Source organism: Xiphophorus maculatus, chromosome 2 (genome assembly GCF_002775205.1).
Source record: "Xiphophorus maculatus strain JP 163 A chromosome 2, X_maculatus-5.0-male, whole genome shotgun sequence".
In the NCBI taxonomy this organism is placed as follows: domain Eukaryota; kingdom Metazoa; phylum Chordata; class Actinopteri; order Cyprinodontiformes; family Poeciliidae; genus Xiphophorus; species Xiphophorus maculatus.
In genome coordinates, this window is record NC_036444.1 from 30,326,729 (window position 1) to 30,351,554 (window position 24,826).

At 39.1% G+C, this 24,826-nt stretch overlaps 1 protein-coding gene across 3 annotated transcripts in view; it reads left to right on the forward strand.

The window, feature by feature from the left end:
• Window positions 1-15,663: 15,663 nt before the first annotated feature.
• Window positions 15,664-24,826, forward strand: part of LOC102231641 (voltage-dependent calcium channel subunit alpha-2/delta-4-like) — a 54,765-nt gene continuing 45,602 nt past the window's right edge. For all 3 annotated transcript variants that reach the window (XM_023327001.1, XM_023327012.1, XM_023327007.1), the window contains exons 1-4: window positions 15,664-16,152; window positions 17,629-17,710; window positions 18,780-18,896; window positions 22,693-22,752. In XM_023327001.1, the coding sequence (XP_023182769.1) occupies window positions 16,052-16,152; window positions 17,629-17,710; window positions 18,780-18,896; window positions 22,693-22,752 (360 nt within the window). In that variant the 5' untranslated portion in view covers window positions 15,664-16,051. The remainder of the gene's footprint in view (window positions 16,153-17,628; window positions 17,711-18,779; window positions 18,897-22,692; window positions 22,753-24,826) is intronic.

Consider the following 24,826-nt stretch of genomic DNA (forward strand, 5'->3'; position numbering starts at 1 on the left):
AGACTCAAAGCAGCACTATCCTGTATGTGGGGGTGTGTGCGTGTGTGTGTGTCAGGACACACACACGCCCACCCCCACATATATTGTCATGGTGAGAGGTTACCAGGACTCGAAGGCAAGCAACAACTATGGACATCAAATGCAGTTTAACAGATTTATTGAATAGTTGAATGCAATGGGGAGAGAATGGAGAGGCGTTGATCTGCAGCAGGGAGGAACCGGGCCAGAGGAGGAACTGAGGAAAGGTGAGCGGTTAAACAAGGAAGCAAATGAAGGGAATGATGGTGTAACCTGGTGATGGCTTACTATCTGAGGGTTAGGATGAGCAGAGGTGGGTACATGGGTTTCCCAGCAGTTGGTGCAGTGTGGGATTTCCAGGTGGAGGAGTTCCAGCACGAGACTGAGGGTGCTGGCAGTAGCTGGCTGGTGGTCGTGGAGGTATCCAGGAGCTAGTTTTAGCAGAGCAGCGAGGATCAGGTAATTCAGGTAGTCTGAGCACCAGGAGGTGATCAGAGCTGGTTCTCTGAGGAGGGAATAGATGAGAGAGGAATCAGAACAAGTTAAACACAGTAACGGCAGCACAGAGAGCCAGAGTGTACCACTGTTGAAGCAAAATCATCTGGCGTCTGCCTCAGGGAAGCCACTCCTATTTAAGGCCTTTGCTGATGCAGAACCCAACCTATACTAACTATCTATCTATCTATCTATCTATCTATCTATCTATCTATCTATCTATCTATCTATCTATCTATCTATCTATCTATCTATCTATCTATCTATCTATCTATCTATCTATCTATCTATCTATCTATCTATCTATCTATCTATCTATCTATCTATCTATAGCTGATGAGAAAATTAAGAGACCACTTAAAATGATCAGTTTCTCTGATTTTATGTTTGAGTAAAATGAATAATGTTCTTTTATTCTATGCACTCCTGACATCATGTCTCCAAACTTCGAAGCAAAAATTTTGTATTTTAGATGGCTACTATGTATTTTCGATTGTTAGTTTAATAAACTACACTGCTGTGTGGATCTGTTCCATCAGTGCTGACTGATGCTTTTTGTGTGTTCCAGCAGTTCTGATATCACACAGCAGAGTCGCAGGCCCCTCTCCTCCTCTCATTATCCCGTGCAGATGTTCAGTCGGAGGTGTCAGGTGGCAACAAATCTAATTGATATCAAAACTCTGTTGTGGGAAACCAAAGTCCCTTTGTGATCTCAGGTTACAGCCCATTATAAGCCTGATCTGACTTTTGGTAGCCACTTCCAGCATGAAACTTGCCTGTCTTCACTTCAAAAGAGGTAGAAGATGAGAAATTATGTCCTTACAACACCTACAAAAAGACATACTGCGACTTTGTGTGAATTTTCAAAGCTTCCAGACCAGTTTGAGACTAAATTAAATTAATCAAGCTCATCAATCTTGCATGCCTGAGTAGAGGACACTGTCCCTGCAGAGAAAAGCTATAGCATTAATAAGCAAACAGTGAGTTTAAAATGGAAAAATGATCCATGGTAGGGTATTACAATGCAGCTGAGGGGAATTGGAAGCTTAAGGAAAGGATGTGAAGGTAATGACTTTAAACCAGCGTAATCCTTCCCATCTGGGTCGAGAAATTGTTTGGTATTTATGGCTGAAGTTCAGCACTAATAGGTCTGTTATTTTCTTCTGAGCAAATATAAACGAAAAAGAAAACTGGGAGAACGCTGTGATATGTTTTGTTTTCATTTTGTTTTGAGTTCAAACAACAGATCCCTTTCAGAGCTGTGGCTAATCTTCGTCTGTGTGTAGATCGGATGGAATCAGAATCTCAGTGTTGTATATACACAGTCTGCATGTCTGAGGTCAGATGACGGGACCAGCTCTCCTGTATGGCTTGTTTGAGTAGAAAGGGATGACATTTCTTAATATCATTCTTTTAAAAAATTATTCATATACAGCTTAAGAAAACCTTAAGAAACCACTTGAAGTTATCAGTTGATCTGATTTTACTCTTTATGTTTGAGTAAAATGAACATTGTTCATGAACCACTGACAACATGTCTCTGAAATTCCAAGCAAAAATGTATTTATTTGCAGAAAATGAGAAATGGTCAAAATAACAAAAAAGATCCAGTGCTTTCACCTTTCAGACCTCAAATAATGCAAAGAAAACAAGTTCATGTTTGTTTAGAAACAACAATACTAATGTTTTAGTTCAGGAAGAGTTCAGAAATCAATATTTGGTGGAATATTGATTTCTGAATCAATATTCTACACCTGCAGAAAATGACATTGTCAGTTTAATTTTAGTTTTCAGTTTTCAACATTGCTCTTAATTTAGGTTTAGTCATAATTTATTTATGATAATGTTTCACAAATGGCACCCCCAGGTCCTCTTCAACGGGACATTTGAGACCAGTGTCTATCTTTAAGAATATAAGTCATTCAGAAATATCTTAAATGAAAATAGAAATCCACCTAACAATCAGATATGAGTCCTACTACCTTGTCTTGCATTAAACAGAGAAATCACTGGATGAAGGAGTGCTTGTACCAGTTACTGTTCATTCAGAGAGGTCTGAGCTGGAGGCCAGAAGGCAGAACCTGGAACTCAGAGCATAAAGGCTGAGAGCCATCAGGAAGAGTGCTTTCAGTCCTCCCTATGTAATGTCACTATGTGATGCACAGATGCAATTAAAATTTGTCTGAGATTTTAGGGTTTTTGATTTGTTATAAAAGACAACCATGTATCACTACAAGATAAATACATATAAAAATACAAACAGTTGTGATACTTTGACTTGAACTTTTATTGAGCTGTTGATAATGTCAGCAACATTATCTGTTTCATTACTGTATGGCTACTACAATTGTGTAATTTCATTTCTGCTCTTTGAAGTGAGCAATAGGTCATTCTAAATTAAATGGCGTACTAAGTACTAACCTATTTTTATTGTTGTGCATTTTGATAAACTGTTTTTATAGAGTTGGAAATAAAATGTGAGAAAGAAAAATCATTTAACACTTTTATTAGAAGTAACTGTTGTAAAGTATTACTTTGGGATACATATATCCATGCTAGTTGCTGGGACTGTAATTTTTTACATAGAATCAGCCATTATCTGAAAACAGATTCTATGGTAGCGATAAAGAGTTCGCTGCCAATTTACAGGATGACCTTAGCACATGCTGTGTTCGGTCTGAAAGCCACATATTGCTGCTTCATTCAGCCTGTGGTATGTGCATGTTCATGCTGTACATGGGTCAGTGTCTGTGTGGTTAATAAACTATTTGAAGTATTGAGGTTCTGGAGTCCGTCTTGGTTCTTGCTTTCTTTGGTTTGAGACATTTGTTCCTGCAGCTGTACATTTTCTCACTTCTTCCAGCAGTGGACAGCTGCATTGTGAATTGCACTAAAACTGAAGTTTTACAGGGATTAGGCTGTGCAGTACTTCCATGTGTGTGTTTCCCTAGAGACGTTAAAACCCTGCACACAGAGCGCTTTAAGTTCTAGTATCAAGGCCGGGCTTCAAACTTTTACTACTTCTTTAAAGGAAAGCTCCAGGAGCTTTTATTTTATACTTTTTTCCCTAATAAAGGCCCTAAATGACCAGAAGTGAGGTTATCTCCACTCTAAATTAATTTTCATGTCACAATATGTCCCAATTTTTTTGCCTTTTCTTGCTCTTTAGTTGGATGGTTGTAAAAAATCAAGAAATGTGTTTTTTTCATTTCCATATCGAACAACTGATTTATCACAATTAACTTCTGAATGTAGCTGGAGTTTCTCACACAATACTAAGGGAACAAATGATTGCACCCTGGACTCTGTTGAGGTTTGAAATTTTACACAGTCAATAACGTTTGTCTGGGACGTATGTAATGTGCCAGTTCGACGCTATGGAGTTTATTGGAAATTGCCTGAACTGTAAACAACCTTCCTCCACTGTGAAGAGAGAAGTATTAATCTGAACAAGGCGGCTTTGAATGTTAGTTCAATATTTGGAAGTGTGACCAACATGGACCGAACGGTTTCGTTCACTTCCTTTGCTGTTATTGCTAAAGATACAGGCAGGTTACAATTCTAAAACAGTGCAGAAAATCAACATCGTCGTTCACAACGTCTCCTTCTATTGACTGATTGGTCCAGTAGAAAATCTCCTGGGGGAATCCAAGTAAATGGGAGAAGACCAGACTGTCTGTAAAGAGAGATTTTAACCACAAAGGAAGGCAATATCCAGCCTACCCTGATGTAAGTCTTTAAATGTTTTTCCATATAATGTGAGTTGACAGGTTTTGATGTTTCTGCTTTTCACCAGCAATCCTCCCGACCCCATTAGGGACAAGGGTGAACAGAAAATGGATGGATGGATGGATGGTATTTTTTATTCTTTTCCATACAACCTTGTCTTGTTTTCAGTCTTGATTGGAAATCTGTTATAGGCAGCTGGAGACTTGGTCAGAGGTTTATCTCCCAAAATAACAAGCAGAAAGAGAGTGGCAGGACATGAGAATAATTGGACATCTTGAAGCCAGCAGGGGTATGTCCTTACTTCAGAGATAACTTCCACCAAAAAGATTCCAGTGAAAAGAAATCACTCCAGTACTTCTTATATGATCAGAGGAATTTATGTCTGCAGGAGTACTTTTCAGTTTCTGGGTGAGTTTCAGATGTTTTACTGTTTTTAGAACACAATTACCATACATAGCATACCATCGGCACGTAGATCTGGACCTGAGCGGCCTGTCACTGCGCTACTGCAGCTGTATGGATGCACTACGACAGTGACCACATGGGTGAGCTGTGGTGCACCCTGCGCTGACTCACTGCATCTAGTAACTATAACACCTAAAATAAAATGACTGTTTGTGTCTGACGTTCTTCATGATGAAAGCAAACATTGTCTGACATGTTGTATTTATGCCTCCAAAGTTCAACATTCACAGATAACTCCATGACAAAGGCTCACAAAACAGAAACTGACAGCATTATTGGAAAATGGGAGAAGAGCTGAAAAAAAAATTCTATTCTAACTACATAAACGTAAACCAGGCAAAAGCTGACTTTTGTCTGCCAACCATCCCAGGCATACCTGTTGACAGTCAAAGCTGAGGGGTAGAATGGAGTTAATGCAAAATGTGTAAATGGACAGCCTTTTTTTAAGGCTGCTGTATGTAACTTTTATTAAAAAAATGTTGTTGCTGTTTTTTTAATACATATTTGTTAAAACTGTTGCTATGTTGTGACAGATAATCTGTGAAGAGATGGCTCTCCTCCACCTCCACCCTGAGCTGCTATTACCGGCTGAAGAAATGCAAAGCTCCCGACCTAAAACAACCAATTAGAGCCAGGAGGCAGGTCTTAACACTGTCAATTAACCTCATGTACTCACAGCTAAGTGTGCTAATGGTGGAGAAACAACTCACCATTACTGGAAAGCAGTTTATCCACTGTAATCAGAGCATTCACAACAGGCTGTGCCAGCTGCAGCGCAGCAGAGTGCAGGGGGAGAGAGAAGGAGGGATGAGCAGCAACATAGTGAGAATGATTGAGAGTGATAAGACCCGCTTCCTGCCTTTGATTGGTTGTTTCTTGTTGGCACTGGGAGAAGGCAGAAGAGCTCAAGTTTTTCACAGATGATCTCATAACATATTGTCACAACATAATGACAGTTTCAAGAAATATACAAAAAATATATTTTTCATAAAAGTTACATACTGCAGCTTTAACACCCCCAGGCAGCTCATCAGATACAGGACAGTTCTTCTGAAACATGGAGGTCTGTTTTCTCTCTTATCTTGTTTGCCGAGTTGTCAACTTTCAAATGGCTATATCTTCCTCTGTTTGTTATTTCTGCATGAATGACATCATTATAAATCTTAGAATCCACACTTTCAGTATCTGTAAATAACTCAAAATGTTATTCCTGGTTTTGTTGCTGCTTATCTGATTGATATGTGATCAGCTCCAGCCATGGAGGACAAAAGAGCTTGCATAAAATATAATATACACATACAGTTTTTGGGTATAACTTTAGGCACAAAACTTTAAAGTTTAAGGAAAAAACCTCAAATCCTCCTCAGCTTGTTATTCCTTATTTTAAGTTGTCCTACAGCACTGACTTTAGAAACCCTTTTCCTGTTCCGTAACAAAACACCATGCAGCAGAAAGAGAATTTCTGATATTCTAAGAGCCAGTTGTGTGTTGAGCATCGACTCAATCTGCTGAACCTGAGTGCCGTGCCAAGTTTCTTTTCATGGCAGGAAAAGGCAAAGCACCAGGCCAGGACTTCTGAAAATTCTGCTGAATTTGACATAGGCCCGCTGAAGTGAAAAGATCATGTCATGTATTTCTCCATGAACACTACTTCCAAGAAGACTTGGAAAGCTGAAATTTTGTAGCAGAAAGCTACCCAAGGATTTATCCAAGGAAATACCAATTTCATTTACCAACTTCAGACAAGCATATTAGAACTGGATAGAAAGTCTTGGAGAGCTTCCAAATAAAGTCTAATCTGTGGTAAATTATACAGAGTTGTAACTTATGACTGGCCAGATTTGATATATTGATTCTAATTCAATTTAAAAAAAGCCTAAATAGGCCTTTGCACCACTGCAAGCCACCTTGAAGCTAATTATGTCAAGCAATGAGTCACAATTTCTCTGACAGAACCTCCTGCCTTCCCTTGTCTGTCCACTGGCCTATTGAACAGCCAAGGATTTATCAAAGGTAAATATCTGAAGTAAGCAAGAGGTGATCACACAAGTCTTCCTTCTGACCTGAAAAACATGCTTGTTTGTGAAACAAAATAATCAGATTTGCAACAGAACCCCGACTCCACACACACACACACACACACACACACAGAAACTCAAGTTTCTGTGTGTGGTGAGTATTTTATTGTTATAAAATATTCTGATATTTTATAAAAAAAATATGATCTCAGATATGTCGGAATTTCTGTGTTCTGATCACTTTGGAATGGTTATATAAAAAAACTGGTTGTTGCCATGAGAATTGAGCCTTGTTACTTTACGTATTAAAATAAAAATAAATGTGTTCAAAAGTTTGAAATGTTATAATTTATGTGCATGCAGGGGTGAAAAGGGTATAGGGGGGGAAATTTATGATAATTTCAAGGGCACTTGACCAACAGGGCCACAATTTTTTATTTTTTTGTTCATAGAAATTAAAAAAATGGGGGGCTGTCAATTACAAAATTAATTATATTGTGTTTTCTAAAGTTGTTTTTAGCAGTAAAAATGAGATGTTATCCCTCCCAGACCAAAAAGCACACATTTGCCCTAAACACCCCCCTAGATCTGCATGAAATGGTTCGTTCTTGCTTGGACGGTTCAGTAGCAGACAGTGGAAGACAAGAACGACTGTGGCAGTTACTATACTGCTAAGAAACATTGTAGCTCCAAAGTGACAACTCTGGCACGGCTTTCTTAAGACGGGCTCTTTATTAGATGCCGTGAAAACTACAGAAATAAAACACAAAGCTTTAGACATAGATACATTTACAAACAGACAGGTGACACGTGCTTTGACAAAAAAGTTACCTCGTGGCCGCCTGCCACTTCGGAGGTCTTTAACCGAATGAGTCGTCGTTGTTCACTCTAAACCAAATATTAAGTAATTAAAACACCATAAGACACCATAACCAATAAATTCACAAAACATTACAAACATAACTACAAAATACCTTGATGACAGGACATGAGGCTGCTACACATAGCTCTGGCACGAGCTTCTGCTTCTTCTATGCTTACTTAAGTCTCGCAGCCTCACACATGTACACAAATCTCGCGATACCTTTCGACAAAAAATTATTTGACACGAAATAAAATACAATCATTTAACACAAATCTTAAAACGTGAACCAAACAACTTAAAATACATTATTTTATCTTTTAGAAATAAACATACATTTTTTCAAGAAATAAACTATTTTATTGACACTTACAAACATAATGAAGTTAGTTTAAAAAAAATAGAGAAACAGAGAGAGAAAAAAGTAAAAGTGCCAATTTGTAACCCAGTTTTTCTCCGCGAGGTGTGAGACTGTGTGAGATTATCAACCATAATCTCACACAGTAGTTTAGCTACAGACTACTGTTTGCCTCCATTTCTCTAAAATGTAATGAATCAAGGAAAGAAATTACCAGTGTTGTATAAAGTACTGAAATCTCAGAGTCAAGTAAAAGTACAAGTACCTCTCCAAAATATGACTTTGGTAAAAGTCGAAGTCACTGACTGAAATGTTACTTGAGTTAAAGTCTTAAAGTATCTGAAACTTCTTGTACTTAAGTATGGAAATTACTGTAAAAATGGATGTACTCAAGTAATGTAACGAAAAGTACAAGTAAAAAGTAAAACAAAGCAAATGCAGTTTGAATGACATTTTTTATATTTTGGTAAACTTGTCAAATACACTTAAAATAATGTACCCAACCAAGTGCAGGCAAAATTAAACCTGCTAATAGATATACCTGCAGCCATCATTTAGTTAAGAAAATTAGGTGCTTTACCTATAGCACAAGGTTAACTTAACCTGCTTTACAACTGAACCAGCTTCTTAGTATACCCTCCAGGACAGAAAATACAAAGTTTTTGTAAGCCTTAAGTTTTCCCTTCAAGTAAGGTCAGTGCTGAAAATGAGAAAAATAAATAGTACAGAAAATGCGGCCAACATGAAGAAAAAGAGCTGTTACGATTACTCTACTTCACAAATCAGTGAATCAGTCAATGCTACAGTCAGTAGGTGGTGCACACAACTGGTCATTATGCAAAAGAAAAAAAAATTGGGAGGGAAATGCAGCTTATTGGCATCTCTGTAAACCTGGTTTTGAACTTGCATGCCTTTCCTATATTCGTTAAATTTAGTCTAAATTGCTATCGCTATGGCTTCCGTCCCCCTTGAACAGAGGAGTCTAGGTAGCCTGCTACAGTCAACATTAGGCCTAAGCTAAATACACCACGTGTGGAACTGAAACAATGCCAAACAAAGTTCATTTATGGTCAAGATTTCACAATACAGTAGTGCCTAGTGACCAAGCTATAGTTACTGAAACAGGAGGATTATAACCATTTCATAAGACGTTACCTCGATGTGTTTCTTCAAGTTGGACGGGGAGTTTTTGTAAGATAGAATTTCCATGTGACTGCTACTGATTGCGAGACTTGCTTTGTGTTTAATGGGAGAAGCGAAACAGGTGTATCCTAATTAAAAGTAAAGAAATCAAGAAATGGCAAAAAATGTGGAATGAAGATAAGAAAGGAAGAAGATTATATGAAGTACAAAAGTCAGTTCAAATTCGAAGCATTAATGAAAGAAACAGAAGAGAAGAAATAATAATTAGTAGATTAAGAGTAGGTCATACCTACTTAAATGACATGCTTTATACAATAGGGAGGAAAAATAATGATAAATGTGAGAGATGTGGAGAGAAAGAAAATGTAGAACACATCTTGATGAACTGTAAGTCAAATGAACTCGAAAGGGAAGAATTAAAGAGAATAGTTAGAAATATAGGGCATGAATGGAATCTTAAAGGTATATTAGGAAATGAAGGAAACATAACAGATATTCACAAATTAAGAAAAGCATTGTTTATTTATCTTAAGAATACAAAATTAAAAAATAGAATTTAATAGATGTGAAGTAATGCTTCTACACACTCATGTACAGTAGGTGGCGGTATGCACCTGAAAGTTGCTTGTGATCCGCCATAATAGAAAAGAAGAAGAAGAAGGTGTATCCTATTGGTGGTGATGAACAAGCCCAGGCAAGCAGGCTACGGACTTTGTTCGGTAGCCTGCTTGCTACTTGCTAATCAGTAGGTGGGGTCAAAACACTTTGTTTCTCTCTCTCGCTTTTTTGTAACGAGTAACTAAACCACACATTGAAAATGTATCGGAGTAAAAGTACGCAATTAAGTTCGGAAATATAGTGAAGTAAAAGTGAAAGTCATCAAAAATTTTCATACTCCAGGAAAGTATGAAGTACTCCAAAATATACTTAAGTAAAGTAGTGAAGTATTTTTACTTCGTTACTATACAACACTGGAAATTACCAACATATTCATATATTGAACTTGTACCTGTACCTTTTACCAAACTTAACAACAGGTGAGTCAGTCAGCAGCAGCTCTAACCCATGTCCCTCCTGACCCGTTGTCTCTTAAATGAAATTAAAACTGCAGTATGTAACTGTAATTTTTTTTTTTTTGCATTTTTGTTAAAACTGTCATTATGTTGTCACAGTATGGCATGAGAGATAATCTGTGAAAAATCTATTTCCTCTGCTTTCTCCCAGTGCTCTCTAGAAACAACCAGTCAGTGGCAGGAGAGTTTTAGTGCTGTCAATCACAATCTTATGTGGCTGCTCATCCTTTCTCCTCCTCGCTCTGTCCTATGCTGTAGCTAGTACAGCCTGTTGTGAATACTCAGCCTAGTTACCAATGACAGCAGATAAACATTTTTCCTGTAATGATAAGTTATATTATTAGCACTATTTGCACTTTTAGCAGTGAGTGAATGATGTTGATTGACAGCGCTAAGACCCTCCTCCTGGTACTGATTGGTTGTTTTTGGCCAGAACATTGCAATACTGTAGCTAGTAATAGCAACTCATAGAGCAGGTGGAGGAGGTTGATTGTTTTCACATATTATCTGACATGGTGACAGCTTTAACAAATATAGAGAAAACATATTTTTTATTAAAGTTATATACTGCAGCTTAAAGAAAATGCAATAACAGCATTTTTACAAAAGTCTGGATTGCTTCATGTATATTTTGCATGTTGCCTATGACTGTTGCTCATGGGGAGACATTTCAATGATCTAAAACTATTGGAAAAAATTTAAGCAACCTACTTGCATACTGTATGCGGACTGTTGCATGTAAAATTCATGAGCAGTAAATATTGTGTTAGTATTAGTATTGGACCAAAAAAAAACAAGGCAGTTGCAAGCCTTTAAAATTGTGACGCTTTTGATGGGTCAGATAAACTCAAGAAATTGTAAAGAAATTGAAATGCCCATTGACCACTGGAGGCACCAGCATCCCTCCTGACCCCACTAGGGAGAAGGGTGTATGATAATGGATGGATGTTTGTTTTTAAAGAAGCAGTTCTTTTCTTGACCAACGAGGAACAAGATCTCACAGGTGTGTGTCCCCAGTGCAACCTTTTGTGGGTAAAAGAGAACTTCCTATGTTTAAGATTCATGCTGTGAACTGATGATATTTTTGCCCCAAAATATTTCTTACTGCTAACTGAACAATGAAAGGGTGTGGGAAGTGAAATGGAACCCGAAAGGATGTACAGTAGTTAATTACATTAAATTAAAACTGTCATTAGGCAAAATAATTCTTTCTTATTCCTAATGGTGTTTTGCCCAGATGCCTTTGGTTATGGGCTGGTTTAGTCCGAATGAACCTGATCTAGAGCTGATTGTTACCAATCCAACCTTTATCTTCCATTTATCCAGGATTACAACCTAAACCGAGAGACCTAAACTCTGCTCTCCCCAGCTACTTGTTCCAGCTCCTCCAGTGGAATCCCAAGAGGACCTGAACCAGCAGAGAAGCATAGTCCCTGCGGTGTGTCCTGGGTCTTCCTCTTGGTCTCCTCCTGGTGGGACGGGGCCGGAACACCTCACCAAGAAGGCGTCCAGGAGGCATCCTAACCAGATCCCCGAGCCACCTCAACTGGCTCCTCTCCATGTGGAGAATCAGCGTCTCTATTCTAAGCCTCTCCCAAATAATGAAGCTTCTCAAACTTATCCTATAAGTTAGAACCCAGACACCCTACGGAAAAAAATCATTTATATTCACAATCTCGTTCTTTTCAGTCACAACTCAAAGCTCGTTACCACAGATGAGGGTTGGAACGTAGATTGACCGTTATAACAAGACAGATCTTCACCACAACAGATCAGCACCAAGCCCCCCATCAATCTCCTGCTCCATTTTTCCCTCAATGGTGAAGAAGACCCCATCTGATGGCTCGATCCATGATATCTGATGTTTTTCTGTCTGAGGTCAAACGGTCTGTTGTCTGTTTTTCTGAGAGTTGAGGATGCCCAAAAAAATATGCATATTTCAAGCTGGGCTTTCACAACCTTTTGCATACAGTGTTAAGGATATAAACACCCCAACACTCAAAGTGTGGCATGATTCACCATGAAGGGCAATAAAAGCATGGGCCAGCTGGGTGACCTGAAGCTCAGAAGTCTGACAGGAGAAGCCTAAGCTCAGGAGATGCTGTCCACTGGTCTACCACCCGTTGCACCTCTCCAGATGCCCAGTGATGACAGAGACCCCCCACTATTGGCCGCAGCAGGATACTTGGAACTGATGTGAGCTGTCTGTTCTCTCTAAGGCTGGAGCGTGCCAGGCAACAGCTGCAGGGCTCAAGGTCTGTCCCCTCCTCTACAAAATCCTCAACATAATTCCGAAACACTTACATAAAACTCTGACCATGCCAAGCCACGTGGGGGAAAATAGTCCATCAATACAGCCATTGTTGTGTTCCAAGCCAGCTAAGCCTGGGATAGAAGAGGGATGAACCCACCTTTTGACCCCCCACCCCCACTCCACACACACACAGCAACAGTCATTAGTATGGTGATATGTTTTGAAAACTCTGCAGCTGTTTGCTGTATGAGAACAGGGAAAGTTCACTGCTCAAAACACACAAAGTTCTCTACAGACAATAACAGAACAAAGAAGCATTTTATATTTTACAGATCAAGCTTCACTCTAATGCACTCTTTGATTGGAAAGAATGCTAAATGTGAACTTTAATAGAGCTTTATCAAAGCTCTTCACACTACATTCAGTTAATCACCCATTCTACTATCCAATGGTGAGCTACTGGATAGTAGCCACAGCGGTCTGACATAGGCTGCCATACATTGGAAGCACCATGCCCTTCTGGTCACCACCAGACATGGCGGATCAAGTGCCTTACCCAAGGACACAACAGAGATAAACGGAACAGAAAACAACCCATCAATTGCAGAACAATCTCCTACCACCATTGTTGCACTAAAAGTTGCATTAAAAGTCCATTAAAAGTTTACTAAAAGTGTCAACTTTGCATGAAAAGTGGCATTATTTACCAAATGATACTTCATGACAACAGTCATAAATGTTCATGAAAACTAATTTATGTTCATTACAGGTGTTATATCATGTTTATAACAGTGTCATATCCGTTTTATGCACAACCCTTCAAATACCCAAAAAACTCAGAGTCTCGAAAACTTGCTCTTCAGCACTTAGAATAAATCAAAGTTGGCTCCAGCTTTTGTCTCCAGCGCTACAGGGTGGAAGTGAACAAACAGCAGTGTGCAAGCATAACATGACTGTAGTTGCATGTTGCACATTTGGTCATTAGAGGGCAGTACTGATTCATCATTTGGAGAAAACTTCTCCCTCACATGAATGTCTGAAAAAGTCAAGAGTACAGACTTTGATAAGTTGCTATAACGGAGAAAATCTTTTATGGGATACTGAGGAGAACTGTAGTCCTTTTGCACATTGGCATTTCCCAATTTAACATAAAACCCCTGACAGCCTGTGAGGTAATTTAGGATTTTCTCAGCAGAGCTTTTGAGAATGTCAAGATATCATAGATTGCATCTTGATATAAAAAGGTCAGTCATAGCAGGCAGGGATCAGATCTTATCTGACACTTTGCTCTATTGATTAATCTGTGGTTATTCTAGTGGCTGTGATCAATTATTCATGGGAATGTTTGATTTTCTGCCAGTAGACCTGTACATATACGTAGTTCTGGGGCATTTCAGAGTCTGAACATCTAACCCTTCTGTGAGAGGTTCTGGGTTGTGTGTGTTTGAAAACTTTGGGTCGAATATTTAGATATTAAATATTGCTTAAGTGACAGTCTTCTTAAATAAACTTGAATTTCTGAATTTGCCAGATAAATTCTAATGGCGGAGACATATAAGTTCATATGAAGTATATAGTACAGTCTTAATTTGGTTAACATTATGGATTGTGCTTTATGATTTTATGATGTGACTGGTTCTGTTTGTAGATTTTACAAAATACAGGTAAGTCAAACTATTACAAGCACAGTTCTAAAAGACTGTTTGAATAAATATAACACAGTAATACTCATGCAGCTTTTATAGACATTTTCTTTATGCTATTACTTTCCCACTTTTAATAGTTTTTACAAAACTTTTACAAAAGTCTAAATATCTTTTTTCCTGTGGAAAAAGATATTTACACAATGTACCTTTATAATGAACAGCTGAAGGGGAATCCACGTGGAGTACTCTTCCTCACTACAGCTGTTAGAATCCTCTTGCATATTGTTTTTAGTTTGGCATGTTTGTCTGTTTACTTGTCTCCTTTGGTTATGCTTTCTTTTGGATCTTTAGCCTATAGTTCAGTTTTTCTCAATTCTGGTCCTCAGGGGCCACCGTCCTGCATGTTTCAGGTGTTTCCCTTCTGCCACAAGCTTGACTTGAATAAATGGGGGATTAACAGGCTTCTGCAGTACTTGATGACATGCAAAGGAGGTCACATAATCTTTTTGTCAACATTTTCTTATGAAGGATTATTTTTACTCCATTCACCATCTAATAATGTCACGACATAAACTTGACTGTTTTCTTCTCTGCTTTCTTTTACAATGTGTGTTTTGGTTTCCCAGTAAGCACATTTTTGTCCAGATAAGTTTTGCATGTGGTCTCCAGGTTGAAGTTCTGCACTCCACGCTTTTTGGTTATAATATTTTTGCCTCTATACTTGTTTTTCTCATGTCTGCATGTGTAATATTGTATAATCTTGATCAGACTGTGACTGCTCTTGCTCTCTTGGGAAAAATAGGCCAATAGTTAGTGTCTGCTCTGCTCCGAATAAAAGACGTAAAAGTGAAGACAGTCAATTCATGAACTGTTGGGTTCTACAGCCAAAATCTATACAGACAATATACAGCAAAATCTATACAGACAATATACAGCAGGAGAGACGTCTTTAGAGATATATTTCTAATGTACTTTGGAGGCCAGTAGATTGTTACAAATATACCATCATTTAAAGATTTGAACTATATGCAAAGGTATTCTTTTTGTAGTTCTTAATAGGTAGAATAATAATAAAGAATTTAAAAAACCCCAAAAACAAACACCAAGATGAGATAATACACTAAATATGTGTTACATTTGGTTTGGGTTGAGGACCTTTTTTTTATAAGTTAACATTACAGGCTAACAGAATTATGAAAGAAGTTGAATTTCTGCAATGCTGCGCTGTGTTTGTTTTACTTCTCAAATGACAGAAAGATATTTTAAACCTACACATCAGAATGTTTGACTTTAAACATTCATCCAACAACTAAGTTAGGTCCAGGAAGTCTAAAGGTGTTTGTGATCATAATCAGATAATTGCATGAGTGTGTCAGTGTGTTAGGGCACTGTAATGCTGCTCCCCTCTGACAGCTGATTGGTTGCTGGAAAGGCTGTCTCCAGCAATCACTTTAATCCTCTTAGATAAAACAGAACCTTCATCCAATCCCCTTCACCAATCCTTTTCCCCCTCCTACTTTTCTCTCTCTCTCTCCCTCTGTCTGCCTGCCTGTTACATATGGAAGCAGAGTTTTTAATCCAAATGGATTGTGCAGCAAATTTGGCAGCCACGGAGAGGAGCAGAAACCACTGCGAGTGTGAAAAAAAGCAAAAACTGAAGGAGCCAAAGACAGATAAAATTGTCTTTGTCAGGTCCTAGCAGTCTGTGCTAGGTTTTCCATTCAGTTCATTGCAGATGGCTCTGAGATCTTCAAGGACTGCCTTTTTCCCTGACAAGGATCAGAGCTGACAGAAGATGCCACCTAAAGAACACGCTTACCAAGACAGTACGGAAGTCACAAAGGGTCAAAAGTCCATCAGCAGAAACCTTGGTACTCTGCCTGCTGCAAGCATGAGGAAACCATTCTCTTCAAACTCCTGATTATTCCTTTGAACTTTAAATCTGAATTCTCTGAGACATATGAACTGGGAATAACTTTGGGAAAGCAGGATGGAAACAGGAACATTGGGAATAAGGAGCTTACTGAGGATTCTGGGATGTTTCTGCTTGTGGATTCTGGCTGATGCTCAAATGAAGATCCCACCAGAGACGTAAGTTCTACCTTGTACTGTTTCTAATGGATGTTAATTTTCTCTTCTCAGTCACACAAAATGGAGCACCATACAGTAAAGGGTTTTCCAGCAAATGAATTAACTTCTCTTGGACGTGATGGTCAAACTTTTAAACCTTGAAAGTTTAAAAGTTTCTTGGCAAACAAGTTTCTTCTGTCTAGAGCAGGGGTCTCAAACTCCAGTCCTCGAGGGCCGCAGTCCTGCAACTTTTAGATGTGCCTCTGCTGCACCACACCTGAACAGATAATTAGGTCATTAGCAAGGCTCTGGAGAACTGATCTACACAAGGAGGAGGTAATTAAGCCATTTCATTCCAGCGTTTTGTACCTGTGGCACATCTAAAAACTGTAGGACAGCGGCCCTCGAGAACTGAAGTTTGAGACCCCTGGTCTAGAGTAATACTGCTGACTCTGAATCCGTGGAAGGAGATCCAGATTAAGGTGATGGCACAGAGGCATTTCAACCTCAAAGACTCATCATTAAATTTGAAACAATGTGAAATTACTCATTTCTGTCCATTAGACATAACTGATTTGAAGACGTGCAGTAGCAGAAGTACTTGATGACTTTTACTAAAAAAGTCCAATAGATTCCCAAGTACCTAATAAGTTGAGAAAACTACTCATCAGTCTATTCAATAACTTTTGAATCTTGCAATAGATGTCAGTTCATCTTTCAGTTTAAAAAGTTTTCTATTAAAGGAAACCCAGGAGACTGCATTGAGAGTTGAGCACGTAGCAACTCTCAATGCTACGTGCATTGAGAGCAGACAATTGCAGACAATTGCTTGCATTGTGTCGTTGACTTTGCAGCAATCCTTCATACTGAGCATGTACTGTATGTAGCAACAGCAGAAAGAAACCTTCAGCAGAACCAGAACCGAGCCCAGTACAAGTGACCAGCTGCCATGACTGACTGGAGGTTTGAGAAGACAGAGCAGGATGCACAAGAAGAAACAGAAGACCTTATGTGGAAGTACTTTTATGATAGTGAAAAGTAAAAAGTTAATAGAAGAAGAGGGAAAATATAAAGTTGTTGGCAGCATTATCAGTTGATGACAGCTTCCTGGAAGGTATCACAGCCAAACAGAACACCAGACCCAGATGTATACTCTACGAGAGGAAAAAACTCAGAGAAAACATACAGTCAGCTGTTGAGATAACAGCAAATAATGCAAATAGGAAAGAAGAAAGTAGTAGAGTAACAAAGTGGTCAGTTTGTCTTCCATTAGCAGAAACCCATAGCAGCATAACTACAGAGATTGCTTTCCATTTAGTTTCAAAGCCATAGCGTAAAGACCAATATAAAAGGAAACTCCATGAAGTTGTAATTGGCTCCAGATAAAACAGAATGACAAATAAGAGGGTCAGAAATCACAGTAATGTGGTAGACATGGTCCAGATTCTGTTGCATAACGATGCTATCCTTCTGACTGCATGTCTACCTTCTGTCCAGGGTGCAGCAGTGGGCATCTGTGTTCTCTGTTCAGCTCCGAGACTTTTCATCCAAATTCTCTGGCTCTCTGCTACTTCAGAAGGTAAAACAAAAACGCTTTAATGTATGGACAAACTTCACAGATGGATATGATTTGATTTTTCACTAAATTTGCTTCATTTGCTCACACTTAGACAAACAAATTCCCTTTTTGAATAATCCAATACAGCAGTTAAGAATCATCCATCCATCCATTTTCTGTGCACCCTTGTTCCTACTGGGGTCGGGAAGGATGCTGGTGCCTATCTCCAGCGAACATTTCGGGCGAGAGATGGGGTACACCCTGGACAGGTCGCCAGTCTGTCGTAGGGCAGAGTTAAGAATTAGCTTGAGGGAATCAGCTAAATACCCAACAAGTGTATATAAATGAAATACTGTGGCAGAAAAATAACAAAATATATTGTTAAATAATTTTTTTTTAAAAGTAAGCGAATATAAAGCAGGTCTAAATGACAGTAATGAGAGACATGTTATAAGGCTAGGTGTTATTAGATTTTTACACACACAAACACACATGTAGGAATCATTGTGATTCAGGACCTGGTCTGATCTGATTTTAGTCAAAATCTGTTTATCTTTCAGGTTTAAAATAGTCACCTCCAATCAGTTAGAATAGAATAGAATAGAATAGAATAGAATAGAATAGAATAGAATAGAATAGAAAAAGTGTTGGTCCCAATGGCTAAATTTAAGTGTGACAGCAAGAAGTTAAGGTAAGTGTGGACAAGTAATATAAGTAATAAAGGTAATGTGAAGCTGTCTTTGTTAATCCAAAGCAATATGTCACCTTAAGCTTGTTGGCAAGCTTAGGCAACTAGTTTTGTTGTTGTTGTTCAGAGGTGGGTAGTTCTGGTTACATTTACTTGACGAACATTTTGGAGACATAGTGTACTTTCATCAAACCATTATTACTATTTTAATCACTGAGCATATCTTCCTTACAGTTTGAACCAGAGATATTTGGGATGACTTGTTGGGTCTTTTACAAATAGTCCAGGTAGCGAGGTTATGGTACAGGTGGATAATTTGACACCAAAGATAACTTAACGTAATTTGAACTAATCTGCTGTTGTTTCTGCTCAAACTGAAACTAGATCTGCTTTTCTTTTCAGAAACTAAAGGATGTAGAATCCATTATCAAGATTACGGAGCTGAATGGAGATGATTTACTGAGGGACTACTCTGAGGAAATCGAACGAATGTTGGGAAGTAAGATGAAGTCTGTAAAGGTAAAACAAAAACCCCTCCTAGGTTATAATAGAGCATGTTTAAACACAGTGCTTGAAAGACCTAGTTCTTGTTGTTAATGGCAGAACAAAATATTAAAATGTAGCTGAATGTTGGATCAAAGAAAAGTCTTACGTTTGCTTCCTAAACCGAGTTGCTGGGTTTTCTGTAAGGCTGTTTCACAGTTCTGTGTTATGCGTATCGGTTCTCAATGTAGGTTTTCATTCTTATGTTGGGTATTTTAAATTCAGAGCCATATGGGAAGCCTGGCAATCAAAATCACATCCAATAAATAGAGCAGACTGAGAACCTTAGTCTTTTTAAAACATCTTTAAACAACATTAAAATAAATTCTGAATTGTACATGTAGCAAATGCAGTGACTTAAAAAATGGTTTCATATGAGCTCGCTTTCTGGTCTGCGTCTGTGCAGCTCATTTTTTGGAACAGTGGCAGCAGAGCTCCATTCTCTGTGGGAAGGCCAGAGCTGCATTAATCTATCAATTACAGATTCATTGCAGTTTCTGTATTAAATTGACAGAAGATGTCAAACTCTCCAAAGGTTCATGCAATTTTTGGGTTTCAGATGACGTAGCACCAAGGTCACCCAATGCAGATGGAGGGCAGGAAGTAAATGCAGCCCATTTATTTCTGTTGATCCAGCATCAAAATGTCTAAAGTTTGTGTCCTGTACGGTTGTTCCACGTTCTAATAGCGACAAAGATAAACGTTATTTTTGTGTTTCGAAGGTAGTTGGTCACAAGGGAGTTAATTTTAAGAAAAACTTACCGAAAAAAGAGGAGAAAAGTGGATCAACAATCTACAGCTAAAAACAGGCAGTGTGAAAACTATCAATGCCAGAGTTTGCAGCGCCGACTTTCTAACCGGTAACGATCACCTCATTTAAATTGTATTTTCAGATATTTTATTGGACAGTTACTTAGAAAGATAAGCATTCATATGTAAGGTAAGATATATTATTTTTACACATTGGTTGTTGTCCTCAGAGTGCTAATGTTTTTAGCAGCTAGTTAGAACTAAAAACCAGCGATCAGGCCCGAAACCTGGGAGTAGTGATGGACTCTGACCTAAACCTACAGAGCCACATAAAAACAGTTACAAAGTCAGCCTTCTATCACCTGAAGAACATTTCCAGGATTAAAGGACTAATGTCTCAGCCAGATCTAGAGAAACTCATCCATGTGTTCATCTTCAGTTGTATTGATTATTACAACAGCGTCTTCACAGGTCTGTCCAACAAATCAATCAAACAGCTGCATCTGATCCAGAATGTTGCTGCTGGCGTTCTCACTAAAACCAGGAAGATAGAGCACATAACACCAGTTTTAAAGACCTACACTGGCTCCCTGTAGCTCCAAGAAAAGACTTTAAAATACTGCTGTTAGTTTACAAATCACTGAACGGCTTAGCACCACAATACATCAAAGATCTGCTGTTGTTGTATCAACCCTCTAGATCTTTCATGTCTTCTGGTTCTGGTCTGTTCTGCATCCCCAGAACCAGAACCAAACGAGGAGAAGCAGCTTTCAGCATCTATGCACCACAAATTTGGAACAAACTTCCAGAAAACTGTAAAACAGTTGAAACACTGACTTCCTTTCAGTGCCTAGTCCCGTACAGAAAATATAATGTTTATTCAGAGGGACTTTCATGATAAAAAAAAGCTAAATAAATTACCGTATTTTCTGGACTATAGAACGCACCTTACTATAAGCTGCACCCACAAAGTTTTTAAAGAAAACTGAAAATGTACATATATAAGCCGCACCGGACCATGAGGCGCTGGTATCTCCGCCGCTCTCGGTTTTCCACATTAAGAAGGGCATTTACTTCCTGCCCTCCTTAATAAATCTGCTATTAAGGACCCAGTCCTGCGTCAACACCGAACCATGGATTTGTTCATGCCGAGCTTACCTGCAGTGTAAGAGCAGATCAATAGTGCCAGTTATTTGGATTTCAACAAAATGGAGGAATGAATGTCAATTTACTAATTATTAAGGCTAAATTTCACCTACATAAATGCAAATTTTTGAAGAAAAAAACACATTTTTTAGTTTTTTTGATCGAACTTAAACATTATTTATTAACAATTTAATCCTCCACTAATCAAAAAGCAGAATCAACAGTACGGGCTTGTAATCAACCTGTAATTTTGGATTATCTTTTATGTTAATGCACTGTGACATCTGGCACACATATCACAATTTGTGCTATTTCCTTTATACATATTTATATTGATTGTCGTTTTCTTATCTTCTTGCTTTATCTTATGCTTCCCCTGATAAATTATTATTATCTTCCTGAGTTTTGTTCACAGTACAATTGTATTGTTGTTTATTATAATAAATAAAGTTTAAAAAAAAAAAGATCGATAGTGCCAGATCGACATCCTTCAACTTAAAAGTGGCATTATATGAACTTCTGCGTGTTGTTACATGATGAGAGGCTATAAGTTTGAAAACATTTTCCAGTCGTGCCTGCTGCTAGTGTAACCTCGATAATTGTGATTGAGTTCTAGCTTAGTTCAAATCAGTTCTGCATTGTGTGAATAAGGGCCAGGAGACAGGATGAGATGAAATGATGACGGAACAGAATATGGACTGATCAGGAATTAGGTTCATCACAGCGGGTACAGCACCTTACGAGTGCCTTATGGGCGCTCTTTCACCCATTACACATGAACCCAAACTTGAAAGTAATGACAAGTGGAATTCTATACAACATTAACTATGTTACACTAGCATGTGCTTGTTCTAAATGAAAATTCTTTGATTTCCAATTTTGACTTCCAATGATTCACTTCCTGCTAAAGAGCCCTGTGGTGGTTGAAGAAAAATCCACAGAAAAGCCGCACCGGGCTGTAAAGTCACATGTTTCAAAGCGTAGGGGGAAAGTAGCGGCTTATAGTCCGAAAAATACGGTAAATATAACCTACCCAGCCATACAGTCACTGTGCTGTGACTCTATACTGGATAAATCCTCAAGACTGTAAGAGAAGTCCTTTTTACTTCTCTTAAAGTAAAAAAGATATTTTTTACTTTAAAAAGTCTTTTAAAGACTTAATAATACATCTTTTAAAATAATTTTAAAAGTCTTTTAAAAGACTTTTAATACGGATCATATCCTAAATATACGGTATTTTTTTCGAGATGCCTCGTCTGTTCCAGCCTATTTAGGGCATTTGGTTCAGTTCATTTGTTTTGAACCGAAGAAATCCACTTCCAGACCTCCATCTGAATTTTGAGCGTCATCCGGGTCACAAACCCAGCAATAAAATGCTTGCTCTGTGTTTGTTAGTCTTATGTCTAAAGAAAGAATTTCATGGAGTTTAAAACCATCATCTGTGAAACAGAAGTAATTTTGGTCTGACAGACCAAGGTAAACACAAGAGGTAATGCATCTATTTGCAGACAGGCTTTATGTTACAACAAGATCTGGGTTGTGGTCTTTGTTGTGAGCAGATTATGTCAGGCTACTTAAAAGGTTTAGAAATGGTTAAGGCTCTCACTGATTGTCATTATGCTGATTCAAATAACTTCAGCTGTATGAACAAATTAGAAACTGAAGGTGATTTGTACCTTGGAAACAGTTCCAGACCACTGGAGTGTTAGAAGTGAAACAGGGTTCTCCAGGTGAGACCACAACAAACTACATAAAACCAGCATTGGTGCAAAACCAATTCTTTTGTTCTAGTCACTGTACACAGAGGTTCTAGACATTGTTCATCCAATGTCTAGTTTTAATTTAATATTATTTTGTCTGCTCTATTTCTTGCTAGAGGTTAGCAGAGTCTGCAGAAGATGCTGACCTGTACCATGAATACAACAGTTCACTTAAGGTTAGTGGATCCTCCTTTTCATTATCACACACATCTGTCTGTCTAAAAACCTTGTTTTTCAAGCAAGGGAGATGCTGCTCCACACAACACTGCCCACAAGATCCATCCATCCTCTGGGCCCTGCCACCGAGGAGCTTTTTAACCACCTCGGCGACCTCGTCCACAGAGATTAGAGAGCCCAACCCAGAGTCCCCAGGCCCTGCTTCCTCAATGGAAGGCATGTTGGTGGGATTGAGGAGGTCTTCGAAGTATTCTGCCCACCGGCCCACAATGTCCCAAGTCGAGGTCAGAGCACACTTACCCCACCATAAACAGTGTTGTGCTGTACTGCTTCCCCCTCCTGAGATGCCGGATGGTGGAACAGAATCACCTCGGAGCCGTGTGAAAGTCTTTCTTCATGGCCTCTCCAACTCCCACGTCCGAGTTTTTGCCTCAGCAACCACCCGAGCCGCATGCCACTTTGACCGCCGGTACCCATCAGCTGCTTCTGGAGTCCCACAGACAGGCAAAAAAGTCCCGATAGGACTACTTCTTCGGCCTGACAACATCCCTCACCGAAAGTGTCCACCAACGGGTTCGAGGGTTGCCACCGCAACAGGCACCAACAACCTTGCAGCCACAGCTCCGATAAGCCTCCTCGACAATGGAGGCACGGAACATGGTCCACTCAGACTCAGTGTCCCCCTCCTGCTCTGGAATGTGTTCAAAGTTCTGCTGGAGATGGGAGTTAAAGCTCCGTCTCACAGGAGACTCTGCCAGACGTTCCCAGCAGACCTTCACAACACGTTTGGGCCTGCCAGGTCTGACCGGCATGCTCCCCCACTACCGGAGCCAACTCACCACCAGGTAGTGGTCAGTGGACAGCTCCATACCTCTCTTCACCTGGATAAAAGCCTGGCCACCAGGCGCTCGCTATGGTGCCCCACCTCCAGGCCTGGCTCAAGAGTGGGGCCCCAGTAACCCGGGCAAGGGTAATCTAGATCTATTGTTATTGTTCATCATAAGGGGTCTTTGGACTGCGCTTGGTTTGGTTCCTCACCTAGGACCTGTCTGCCTTGGGTGACCCTACCAGCATAGCTCCTAGGATCATTGGGACACTCAAGCCCCTCCACCACGATAAGGTGGCAGGAGAGGAGAGGCTGCTCACACCAAAAGCTGTTTTTCATTGACAGAATCAACTTGGCAGATTTTTCATGTAAACAAAAACCTATTTACTGCTCAACCCACAAAAGCATTTTCCTTTAAAATGTGGTGCCATTTAAATGGGAATACTGACACGTGTGTGGGTGTGTGTGTGTGTGAATGAATAGGGGCATGTATGAGTGTGTCTATCTAATTTGTTAGTCAGAGGTATAATTGGCCTGCACTGTTAGATAATGGATAATGCTGACTGTGAGTGAACTGGAGGTAACAGCAGGTTTGTTTGGAGCTGGGGCTGCACACACAGGAGCTTTACGACTTCAGCCGACACCTGAAATTAGATTACATCAACTTTAGCTCGCTGTGTGGAAAATGGGTCAACACCAATGCAAGAAGTCCTAACAAAAATCCTATGTGAATCCACTAACATAACCAATTTCTGCTGGCTGCTATAAAAAAGAAAGTAGCAACAAAAAAAAATGTTTAGAGACATCTATGTCATGAATATAGAAGAACTAAAGATTCACAATGCCCTTTGTGTTTTTTTTGCAGATATTCATCTTTTCTAAAGTTACCCATCTGACTTTCAATGTAATGTTACACTAATTTGGCCCAACATGAAGAAGTAATTGGCCCATAAACCTATAAACGGGTTGTGCCACCTTTGCCTTTAACACCTCCCATTTAGTGCTTGCACAGACTGACATCAGATTTTTCTATCTCTGTGGAGTAGCATAGGTCTTCTCTTCTTCATGAAACTGTTTTATATCTGCCATAGTGGAAGGTTTTAAAGAATGTTTGTAGAGTTTAAAGTCGTGTCACAGAATTAAGTTCAGAGGTTCACTAAACCTCTGAATTAAGTTCAAAATGTACTTTTTTCCCCCATCAGTTCTGACAAGGGCGTCCCAGTACGTAGCACCATAACTACCCTAGA